Below are 13,087 nucleotides of genomic sequence, written 5' to 3' on the forward strand. Positions count from 1 at the left end.
GCTCTACTTTTAGCATTGTTCCATTTAAAACAATGAATGGCTCCACAAAAATCAGCTTTTTAAATATTACTACATTTGTTGGCTGGCTGACAATACGAGCCCCTGGCTACCAACCCATCCTGTGAAAACTGCATATGAATAACACTTCCGATGTCCGCAATATTTGTGGTAAAGGTTTCAGGCGATTCATCCTGAATGTAACGAACTGTTGAGATTGTTGGGCGTATGTCCTACTCTGAGATGAAGATACTCACACGAGATGAAATAGGTGGATCATTGCAGCATACCGATCGGAAGGCTGATGACAAGAACATATGAGAAACAAGGCACGCGACTGCATTTTATGCTAAGGAAAGCGTAGATACTATAACATGTGATGTATGTACATGTGACCCTATGTATGTATGTAGGTTCCACATCTCCTCCTAAACAACAGAACAATTCAAAAGGAACATGGTACACACGTCGCTTACTTTCTGGAAATAATCACTGTGGGAGTACGAACGAGCTAAAGGGATGGGGGTAGGGGTGAAAAAGAAGTTAGACTATAACGGGCGAAATTCCAAGCCATATTAACCCAGTATTTGGTAATGAAAGCAGTCAGCGATTTGCAAATAACTTAATACATGAACTCAAACAATTACGAAAGCTTTTGTCGCTGGCCTTCTCCGCAAGATGTTGACAGGAGAACAGTTTATAGCTTACTACATTTTCGCTGTTCACGTAGTAAAACTGTCGCATCTGGCAGTTATTATTTCTTTACAACTAATAATATTGGCAACACATTTTGCATACAGTACTCACATATAGCAGTGAATATATCTACAGAATTATGATTCCACGAAATATCATTGCATTGCAGGAAATATCACGTGATAACGTTTGAGCTGCGTGAAAATGAAACTACAAGGCGAAATTCGCTAGAGATACAGGTGAAGTACGTGTACAAATGTGTGAGAAATATGTTAAGAATGTATAAAATGCACTACTGGCCATTAAAATTGCTACACCAAGAAGAAATGCGGATGATAAACGGGTATTCATTGGACAAATATATTATACTAGAACTGACATGTGATTACATTTTCACGCAGTTTGGGTGCATAGATGCTGAGAAATCAGTACCCAGAACAACCACCTCTGGCCGTAATAACGGCTTTGATACGCCTGGGCAAACGGAGCTGGGATGGCTTGATACCCCTCGGCATTGAGTCAAACAGAGCTTGGATGGCGTGTACAGGTACAGCTGCCCATGCAGCTTCAACATGATACCACAGTTTATCAAGAGTAGTGGCTGGCGTATTGTGACGAGCCAGTTGCTGGGCCACCATTGACGTGACGTTTTCAATTGGTGAGAGATCTGGAGAATGTGCTGGCCAGGGCAGCGGTCGAACATTTTCCGTATCCAGAAAGGCCCGTACAGGAGCTGAAAGATGCGGTCGTGCATTATCCTGCTGAAATGTAGGGTTTCGTAGGGTTCAAATGAAGGGTAGAGCCACGGGTCGTAACACATCTGAAATGTAACGTCCACTGTTCAAAGTGCCGTCAATGTGAACAAGAAGTGACCGAAACGTGTAACCAATGGCACCCCATACCATCATGCCGGGTGATACGCCAGTATGGGGATGACGAATACACGCTTCCAATGTGCGTTCACCGCGATTTCGCTAAACACAGACACGACTATCATGATGCTGTAAACAGAACCTGGATTCATCCGAAAAAATGACGTTTTGCCATTCGCGCACCCAGGTTCGTCGTTGAGTACACCATCACAGGCGCTCCTGTCTGTGGTGCTGAGTCAAGGGTAACCGTAGCTATGATCTCCGAACTGATAATCCATGCTGCTGCAAACGTCATCAGACTGTTCGTGCAGACGGTTGTTGTCTTGCAAACGTCCGCATCTATTGACTCAGGGATCGAGACGTGGCTGCACGATCCGTTACAGCCATGCGGATAAGATGCCTGTCATCTCGATTGCTAGTGGTACGAGGCCGTTGGGATCCAGCACGGCGTTCCGTATTACCCTCCTGAACCCACCGATTCCGTATTCTGATAACAGTCATTGGATCTCGACCAACGCGAGCAGCCATGTCGCCATACGATAAACCGCAACCGCGATAGGCTACAATCCGACCTTTATCAAAGTCGTAAACGTGATGGTACGCATTTCTCCTCCTTACACGAGGCATCACAACAACGTTTCACAAGGCAACGCCGGTCAACTGCTCTTTTTTTGTATGAGAAATCGGTTGGGAACTCTCCTCATGTCAGCACGTTGTAGGTGTCACCACCGGCGCCAACCTTGTGTGAATGCTCTGAGAAGCTAATCATTTGCATATCACAGCATCTTCTTCCTGTCGGTTAAATTTCGCGTCTGTGGCACGTGATCTTCGTGGTGTAGCAATTTTAATGGCCAGTAGTGTATGTGTGTTATGAGGTAGAATATATGGGACATGTGCATATGAGGACAAATCAGCTGATAAAAGACGCCTAAGAAGACCATCGATCGATTTCAACCGAGCTATCTGCAACGATATACTGCTGAAGAGTTACCCCAAAATATTATACCATATGACATTATGGAATGAAAGTAGGCAAAGTATGCAAGCTTTTTCATTTTTACGTCGCCTATGTCAGCTAACACTCGAATTGCAAATACAGATTTGTTAAGGCGTTTCTGTAATTCTGTGGTGTGCTCCTCGCAACTGAATTTACTATCAGGTTGTAATCCCAGGAATTTAAGACTGTCAACCTCTTCTATCTCCTCTTCTTCATACTTTGTGGATATGCTGGGTGGAAACCTCTTACAGGTTCTGAATTGCATATAGTGAGTCTTTTCGAAGTTTAATGTCACTGAGTTGGCTTTAAACCATTTATTAATGTCCGTGAAAATATCACTAGCAGATCTTTCTCGAAATACACTCAACATACTATTTATTGCAATAGTTGTGTCATCTGGAAACAAAATGAACTCTGCTTCTGGCAGTGTAACTGATGTTGTTGCTGTTGTGGTTTGATGCAGCTGCCCATGCTATTCTGTCCTGTGCAAGCTTCTTCATCTCCCAGTACTTACTGCAAACTACATCCTTCCGAATCTGCTTAGTGTATTCATCTCTTGGTCTCCCTCTACAATTTTTACCCTCCACGCAGCCCTCCAATGCTAAATTTGTGATCCCTTGATGCCTCAGAACATACCCTACCAATCGATCTCTTCTTCTAGTCAAGTTGTGCCACAAACTCCTCTTCTCCCCAATCCTATTCAATACCTCCTCAATAGTTATATGATCTACTCATCTAGTCTTCAGCATTCTTCTGTAGCACCACATTTCGAAAGCTTCTATTCTCTTCTTGTCCAAACTATTTATCGTCCATGCTTCACTTCCATACATGGCTACACTCCATACAAATACTTTCAGAAATGACTTCCTGACACTTAAATCTATACTCGATGTTAACAAATTTCTCTTCTTCAGAAACGCTTTCCTTGCCATTGCCAGTCTACATTTTATATCCTCTCTACTTCGACCATCATCAGTTATTTTGCTCCCAAATAGCTAAACTCCTTTACTACTTTAGGTGTCTCATTTCCTAATCTAATTCCCTCAGCATCACACGACTTAATTCGACTACATTCCATTATCCTCATTTTGCTTCTGTTGATGTTCGTCTTATACCCTCCTTTCAAGACATTGTCCATTCCGTTCAGCTGCTCTTCCAAGTCCTTTGCTGTATCTAACGGAATTACAATGTCATCGGCGAACCTCAAAGTTTTTATTTCTTCTCCATGGATTTTAATACCTACTACGAATTTTTCTTTTGTTTCCCTTACTGCTTGCTCAATGTACAGATTGAATAACATCGGGGAGAGGCTACAACCCTGTCTCACTCCCATCCCCACCACTGCTTCCCTTTCATACCCCTCGACTCTTATAACTGCCATCTGGTTTCTGTGCAAATTGTAAATAGCCTTTCGCTCCCTGTATTTTATCCCTGCCACCTGACTGATGAGAGATCATTAATGTAATGGCCGTAAGATGGATGGAATGGTTCAAATGGCTCTGAGCACTATGGGACTTAACAGCTATGGTCATCAGTCCCCTAGAACTTAGAACTACTTAAACCTAACTAACCTAAGGACAGCACACAACACCCAGCCATCACGAGGCAGAGAAAATCCCTGACCCCGCCGGGAATCGAACCCGGGAACCCGGGCGTGGGAAGCGAGAACGCTACCGCACGACCACGAGATGCGGGCATAAGATGGATCCTTGTGGGACACCAGATGTAATTTCTTCCCACTATGATGATAACTGATGACTTAATTCACTAGTTGATGACTTAATTCACTAGACTGTAAAGAGAGAGGAGGGAGGAGCAGATGAATGGAGGGAGTGGGGAAAGAGAAGATGGACTACTAGAAGCGGAATAAACACGTACCTCTGTAACGCCAGGTACTCGGCTAGTTCTTTATGAAATTGTCCCCCGTACGCATACTTTCCATCCCAGAGCGATTACCTACGTCGGCTGTGACTCTGGGCGTTAGCAGTGTACAGAGGCGGGCCGCTGCTACTACTGACCGGACTGTGGGGAGTCCCCGGCGTCCTCCTTGGCGGCGAGCGCCATCAGCAGCTGCATGAGGTCGTTGCGGCGCACGTTGTGGCGGCGGCGGTGCGCCACGATCTCTGCCGTCAGCCAGCGGAAGACGTCGGCGTCGCCGGAGCGCAGGAAGCCGACGCCCATCGCCCTGGCCGCGTCGGGCACCGCCAGAACCAGGGTCCTGCGACAGGCGTCAGACGCTTTAAAGCTGGACCTGCCCTCAGCTGAAGGTGCCCAAACACTTGTTATCTGCATTGAAGAGCCAAAGAAACTGGTAAACTCGACTAATATCGTGTACGGCCGCAGAGAACGCGTAGAAGTGCCGCAAAAGGACGTGAAATGAACTCGACTAATGTCTGAAGCAGTACTGGAGCTAACTCACACCATGAATCCTGCAGTACCAGGAGGTGGAAATCGCTTCTGAACAACACCTTGCAAGCCATCCCAGATATGCTCAATAATGTTCAAGTCTGGGGAGTTTCGTGGGTAGCGGACGTGAGTTCCTGCAGCCACTCTAAAGCAATTCAGGACGTGTGGGGTGTCGCATTGTCCTACTGGAATTGCCCAAGTTCGTCGGAATGCACAATGGACGTGAATGAATGCAGATGATCAGACAAGATGGTTACGTAAGTGTCACCTGTCAGAGTCGTATTTAGACGTAGCAGGGGCTATTATCACTCCAACTGCACACGTCTTACACCATTACGGAGCATCCACCAGCTTGAAACATGCAGGGCCCATGGATTCATAAGGTTGTCTTCATACCCGTAAACGCCCAAGCGCTCTATACAATTTGAAACGAGACACGTCCGAACGAGCAACATCTTCCCAGTCTTCAAAAGTCCAATGTCGGTTTTGACGGGCCCAGGCGAGGCGCAAAGCTTTGTGTCGTGCAGTCATCAACGGTACACGAGTGGGCCTTCGGTTCCGAAAGCCCATATTGATGATGTTTCGTTGAATGGTTCGCGCGCTGACACTTGTTGATGGCCCAGCACTGAAATCTGAGGAAATTTGCGGAAGTTTGCTCTTCTGTCACGTTGAACGATTCTCTTCAGTCGTCGTTGGTCCCGTTCTTGCAAGATCTTTTCCCGGCCACAGTGATGTCAGAAATTTGATGTTTTACCAGATTCCTGATATTCTCGGTACACTTGTGAAATGGTCGTACGGGAGAATCCCCAATTCATCGCTACCTCGCAGATGCTGAGACCCATCGCTCGTGCGCTGACTATAACACCACGTTCAAACTCACTTAAATCTTGACAACCTGCTATTGTCGCAGCAGTAAAGGATCTCACAACTGCGTCAGACACCTGTTGTGTTATACAGGCGTTGCTGACCGCAGTGCCGTTTTCTGCCTGTTTACGTTATCTCCGTGAATACCCATACCTATACCAGCTTCTTTGGCGCTTCAGCGTATATGTTCGCTGATGTCCCATCGACAGGTGAGATAAGACTGACGCAGAGAGGGTTTTGGGTCGTGAGGAGAGTACGAGGGTAGCGATGGGGCTACCAGTGAAGAGTCGTAATCAGTCTGTCGGAATTCCAAGTGCTGTGTGGCAGCCGCAAGGCCGACCAGACACTCGGGGTTAGGTGAAAGGCATTACGGTTTGTGTTGTCGTGAGGTAAATATGAGCGAATTTTCTGACCCAGAGGCTTGGTTTGCGAAGCATTACAATTTAGTATCCGGTTTGGAGACGAAGCTCTGGGTCCGACATAGAGCAGCAAACACTGGGGTACGTCGGTCGAATCACTACTGTGGAACAGTGTTCACTGCATTGCACACTCCAGACGGTGCGTGGTAGGCTCTACGCTGCTCCGGCTTGATAGGGATATTCGAGGTGAATCGCTCGCTACGTTAGGCGTTCGCCCCTGTAGACAGCACGAGTGATAGTGCGACATACGTATGGCGCGTTAGCGTCCAGTTTGCCGTTCACGATCTCTGTCAGTCCAGTGAATTACATTGCGTGATCCGCATTCCAAGCATGATCCGTGGTGTAGGACTCAACCATTCTCGACTCTGACAATTGCACTGCAGCAATTTACATATTTTTTCTAATTATATGTTATTATTTTGGCTCTCGTATTTCACTCTTGGGTCTTTATGATAGTAAAAGGCTGTAATCACACTCAACATCTTCAGTTTCGTAGAAATTAGAAACATATTTATGTGAGAGAGAGTTGAAGTAGTGGAGAATCTATTTCATTAGAGCACTATGGCCAAAAATATTAGTTAAACTCAGGTCACCGTTGCACGTAGTTTTACATTGGTATTGCTGGTGGCTAACTCTATCACGTGGGGTAGCACCTGACAAATTGGAATAGTGCATGTTACCCCACTTCCCCATACTCAGCGTTCATCCCCTGTAAATGACAGCTCGAGAATCAATAAAATGCTCAAAGGAAGACACCATTGCTTTTCTCGTGTAATGCTCTACATGTTCTACATGTCAGATGACTCTCATCTTATCTAATAATAAAGATTTGCCCCAAGATGGCGGCTTTCAAAATGGCCACCATGTTGGTAACATGTCCTCAAGGCTTCTCCTCCCCTCCCCAAATCTCACACTATTTCACTTTAAATTTCTGCTTATCCAAATTTTCCTTTGGTTTGGAAAGGTGGTTCTACCCTTTGGACCACCCTGTAGATTTTAAAGGCACCCACTATTTTCTTGGCTACCTCTGGGCTCCTTCTTCTGGTCGGCTCCATTCTTCTAGGAAAGATCTTCCCTGGTATTATTATCAGTGCCTTCATCTGGACAGAAGCACACTTCCACGTTCTTGTAGTACGACGTAACCCCAAACGACTCGGCATAGCACAACTCGAGGTCAGAAATTGTGGCATCACATGCCCGCAGTACTCGCAACGAGTAAGTCCATGAACCAGTATAAAAACCAGATCGAATGCAGTCAGTCCTCTGCCGCGGTCACTGAATGGGTGTTAACTGCAAACCCTTACAGAGTTGTTGCTTGTACTCAAAAACCATGTTTAAAGTACTGCTGTGAATATAAAACCATTAACATAAATTTGATAGTACATTATTTATATACTTCTGCTGTACCGTTACCAACCGAAAACGACGTTCCGGCAATAGACCTGTGTGAGTCTTCTTACGGCTGGATTAGCTGAAGTTTGTCTACACAATGAGTTCAGTAATAGTCATTCGCCAATACCAAGGACATCTATATAATGGATCATACCACCAAACTCTTCCAAAGATTGGACGTGCTGAAAACTAATGTCTCCGTATTCTTTTACGTGGATGCTCTTATACCTTTTTAAATAAAACAAACGTTATTAACATTCTCTATCATTATTCTTCATGACTACATATTATTTATTTCTCAACATAGTCACCCTAGCGACGAACACATTTCTTCCAACGAGAATCCAGTTTGTTGGTGCCATAACTATAGAATGTTCGACTTTGTTGATGGAGCCACGGCTTCAACACTCAAACTGAAATCCTCAAAGGTGTTCTATAAGTTATGGAAACAGTTGAAGAGCGGCTAGGGCCAAGTCGGAATCGTATGAGGGATGATCGATGACAGTGAATACAAGGTGGCGGATTGTTGAAGATGTCGCAGCGCACATTTGAAGCCTGGCATTGTCATACTGAAGCAGGGGATGTTCCATGTGTGGACGAACTCTTCTAATTCTGAACTCGATTAAGGCGCTCTGTTTCTTGCGCGCCAGCAGAGTTACGTTACACACAGTCATGTTACACCCTTCAATTCGGAGCCTTCTAGCGGCACATGTCTGGAAATACGTAGCCATGAAGAATAAGGATGTAGACAGTTAAATCATCATAATCATCATCATCATTAGCCAGTTCTATCAGTTAATGATGTGGCTTCTTTGATTTGGCGTGTAGCAAAGCATCCCAGTAAGACCTTCCATCTCATCTGATCCTGAGCTTTCCGCTCCCGATTGAACACCACTGTCTTCCTTGTATCTCTATCCCATCTGTCTGGTGGTCTTCCTCTACATCTTTTTTGTTAAATTTGGCTGCAGTCTAGGGCAGTCTTATTAGATTTGTTTAATCAAATAGATTAAGAGTTATCACATTAAAATTCGGGGCATTACTTTTCAGCACGCCCCCCACATGTTACATCTCTGTGCGAAGATGTTCAGAGGGATATTGGTAAACGTAGGTTTTATCACATGGGTCTCTGTATAGGTTATATAACAATCCAGTGTCACCTACCTGTGATTATTATTTAAAAAAACCTAAAGGAGGGAAGTCGGATAATATCGTTGTGAAACACAACTAGTCATTTATTCATGCGATGTAGTGAGTGCTGTCGGCATGCGATCTCAAATTGGTTCCATATTTTCAGATTCCCAGGCGGATTTTCACACCGTTTCTCACAGGCGACTGCTAATCTTACTGCGTACCTGTGGAGTATAGCCTAGTTGTGCTACTGGATTCGTGGTTTCTGCCAGAAAGGTCACAGTTCGTAAGCTGTTCCTAATCCACATAAACGATTTAGGAGAAAATCTGAGAGCTCTCTTGGATTGGATTGTTTCCTGATGATGCTGTCATTTGCCGTCTGGCAAAGTCATCAGAACATCAAAACCAGCTGCAATATGATTTAGCAGGGTATCGGTATCGTGTGAAAAGAGGAAACGAATCCTAAATAACAAAAAGTGTGAGGTTACCCACATGAGTACTAAAATAAATTCGTTAAATTTCGGTTACAAGACAATGTTACACAACTCTAAACCGAATGATTTCAACTAAATAATTAGAGATTACGATTACCAACAAGAAAATCGGAACGTCAAGACTGATAATGTCTTGGGGAAAGGTAACCAAAGACTGCGATTGACTGACAGAACACTTAGAAGATGCAACAGGTCTGCTAAAGAGACTGTTTACATTATGCTTGTCCGTCCTCTTCTGGAGTATTGCTGCGAGGTATGAGATTCACATCAGATAGGATTCACGGAGAACATCGAAATAGTCCAAACAAGGAGAGCACTTTTTTTACCGTCGCGAAATAAGGGAGAGAGTGTCAAGCACATGATACGCAAGCGTGGGTGGCAGCTGTTAAAACAAAGGCATTTTTCGTTGCGGCGGGGTCACTTCACGAAATTTCAATCAACATTTAGTTGGTGTCCACCTACACAGGAAGAAATGATTACCTTTACAAAGTGACAGAGATCAGAGCCCGCAGGGAAAGATTTAAGTGCTCGTTTCTCTCACGCACTGTTCGAGAGTGGAACGAAAGAGAAAGAGCTTAATGATGGTTCGATCAATCATGTGCCAGGCACTATATTGTGAACTGGTGATAACCTGTGTAGATACAGAAGTAGAAACGTGTGACACGTTTGAATACACATGTCTGTTACGTAACGTACGATACAAGTTACAGCTGCAGCATAAATGATAATAAGGACATATCACACAGTGCAGGTTACATCAGACGACAAACCCGTAAGTTATTTCTTAACATAATGATAGTTACCAAAATAAATTCAGTAGACTGTATTTACGTACATGACATTAAAAACAGAAATGTCTAGTGTTGTGTTGTATGTTACAACTATGAATGTAGCAGTTTTTTTTTAGTTAATAATGGCGTTCTTTAAATATTTAGAACATGTAGAACACTGCTTACAGACGTGATCGTTCAGTTTTTCTTGGCAAAACTGATTAACAGTGCGCTTCAGGTTGTTTTGTGGTGGTGGTGTTGTTGTTGTTTTCACTTTCTGCGTAAAATGGAAACAATAACTTGACAGAATACCCGAAAGCACATATCAACTGCTGACAAACATCTTCCTTTAATCCAGCCTGATGGGAATCCCAGAATCACAAAAAGGTCTAAAAATAGTTCTGTACGTGCTGTCATTCGTAAGCGCACAGATCTGTCCCAATAAGCCGTAGTCAACCATTCGACTTCCGTAAAACTGAGATTACGTGCGTCTTTCATTGCACGTTACACGTTGGTACTTAAGCTACACAATTGCTGCAAACGATTAGTACTGTAGCTAAACATTGCAGAAATGTTCCCTTCATTACTTATAATTAGCTTAAATTAAATTAATATATATTTATCGCTACCTGGCGTTCATTCTACCGAACAGAAATTATGCGCAACTCATCCTGAAACAACTCGTGTCGGCTTTGGCCTTTTGCAGCGTTATTTGAATGCCCAGAAGCTAGTGCACTGTCGGTACCTTCTTTTTTGGCGCAGTGGAACTTCCTGATAAGCCTGGATCTCGCCGTGTGATCCTGTACGTTGCCAGAAGCTCTCCTGTTAATCCTGAGGGACTAGGGCTCCTCAGAGCAGAGACGTGGCGGAGAGAGGAACTCATCGTCTCCTCTCGGTGGTCAGGTGTGCGACTCTCAGTGAAGAGCAAGAAACGGTAGTGGCCACTCTCCGAAGCCAAACCCACACTTTTTTGAAGTAATTGTATTGATTCGATTCTGCCTTCTATCTTTACCTACCCTGCGTTAACCTATTATTATCTACAAAAGTACTATACTCACTAGCAATGTATTCAAAACGGTCTTGACTGTAATAAAATATTAATTTGTAAAGGTAAACGGTCCCGGTCAGAATGTGACTGTCTTCTGAGCTTAGTACCATGATGGTAGGCGACGGAGGTGAAAGAAGCAGTCGCCGACTGGAACACCACGTTCAAACTAACTTACACCTTGATAACTTGCCATTGTAGGAGCAGAAACCGACCTAACAACTGCGCCAGACACTTGTTGTCTTATATAGGCGTTGCCGTATTCTGCCTTTTACAAATCTCTGTAATTAAATACGCATCCACAAACCAGTTTTTTTGGCGCTTCAGTGTAGGACGGCCGGCGACAGCCGCTCAGTGCATTCGCACTTGGAGCCTTTTTGTTGTAAAATCGTGACAAAAAATAAAAACACCTACAGCCGTCCTTAAGATTTTATTTTATTTAGTCGCTACCAGTTTCGACGCTTCATTGCTTCATCTTCAGGCTGTATTGATGCCGTACAGGTTGATAAGATCCCCATGCATAACCCATCGTTTGCCAGCAGTACTGGATTCGCAGGTAATGTGTCAGCACTCAGCACTCTGTTTTTTGTGGAATTATTTGTAATGAATCTTCGTTAAGTAGACCTTCTGTTTGTTGTGCTAACTAGTTCGCTAATCATTTCTGCTCCTCTCCAATTTGCCTACAAAGACTGTTGCCACACCACTCTGTACGGTAGCTCTCCTTACCATTATGTACGCAACACAAACACATTAAACTATGTTACGTGGCGGTGACGCATCATTTGAAAGTTACTTTGTCCTTAAGTTTTGTACAGCAGTGTATTTGATCTGTAGTATTTGTCAATTCTGCGAGAGTCTCGAAATCTCTAATGTTTCTGGAATATTAAGCGTTGCTATAAACAACAGCTCCTTCCGTATCTGACTTCAGTTCTGTCCTGGCCGTACATTGGGATCAGTAATAAATCTGCTTTCATTGCTAGGAGTTATGCTTAACTGACGACGCTGCGTTCAGATTAGTACTTGATTGTGGTTTCAAAATGACAATATTATCGTAATAAAATAGTAAAGCGGGGATGATTTTCGTGAGGTGCTACGTAAGACGCAGAAGGCTGTAGTGTTGAGTGCACAGTACCGTACTTTCTGAGCCTTCTGAGGAGCGAGCCGCTGGCCATTCGCCTCGTCTTCCTCACGACGAAGCAGTCGTAGTTCAGCATGGACTCGAACTCCACGCCGAAAGCGCACGTCCCCACAGTGTCGATGACGAAACGGTGCATCTGGTCGTAGACGTCCAGCTCCAGGAGCCGCTCTGCTGGAGCCTCCAGCACCTTCAAAAGACGTTGTGCCATCTCGTCCAGCAGGAAGAACACGTGCCTGCAAAATCATCGCCTTTGCAGTTCCTCTGCTGTATAGCTCACTGAAAGATCAATGCTAAACATTATTGACACAAGTTTGAAGTCACAATGGTCAATATTAATGATTCTGTGAGGATCATTTAAGTATTCTCTTTGCATTGTTACTAGAGCTCATTCCGAGGGATTCCCCAATTCCCCATCACCGCCATTGGGCATCAAACCTATATCTCAACATACTGTGTATTGTAAGAGGTGTGTGGCTGCGCGGTGCGGTGTTACAGCGATTTTGCAGCCAGTTTCAACAGACTATGCTGCCATCTCTAGGTCTTAAAATCTCTTGTCGCAATAGACGTTCATTTTACGCTGACCTCACGCACAGGATGTCATGTGGACAACATGCTATTTTTATCCACCTGACAACATGTGCTTGAGGTCAGCGTAAAATGAACATGTTTTACAACAAAAGACCTGAACATACAGTATAGTCTGTTGAAACATGCTGTCTTAAAAAAAAATAACAATTACATGAAAGTATTTACGTGCGTGAAATTTCACTCTATTACGGCTAGCTTCCATACACAAGTTACTTCCAAGCCTTGATCTAGGCTGTCCAAAGACTGAAAAGACCACACGCACCCATCATTCATAACCGTTT

General features: G+C 44.2%; 1 protein-coding gene across 1 annotated transcript in view; it reads right to left on the reverse strand.

Moving 5' to 3' along the window:
- Window positions 1-13,087, reverse strand: part of LOC124623149 — a 219,346-nt gene that overhangs the window by 156,558 nt on the left and 49,701 nt on the right. The window contains exons 3-4 of the mRNA XM_047148940.1: window positions 12,213-12,451; window positions 4,581-4,780 (exon numbers count right to left, since the gene is read on the reverse strand). Coding sequence (XP_047004896.1) covers window positions 4,581-4,780; window positions 12,213-12,451 — 439 coding nt within the window. The remainder of the gene's footprint in view (window positions 1-4,580; window positions 4,781-12,212; window positions 12,452-13,087) is intronic.

This window comes from Schistocerca americana, chromosome 7 (genome assembly GCF_021461395.2).
Source record: "Schistocerca americana isolate TAMUIC-IGC-003095 chromosome 7, iqSchAmer2.1, whole genome shotgun sequence".
In the NCBI taxonomy this organism is placed as follows: Eukaryota; Metazoa; Arthropoda; class Insecta; order Orthoptera; family Acrididae; genus Schistocerca; species Schistocerca americana.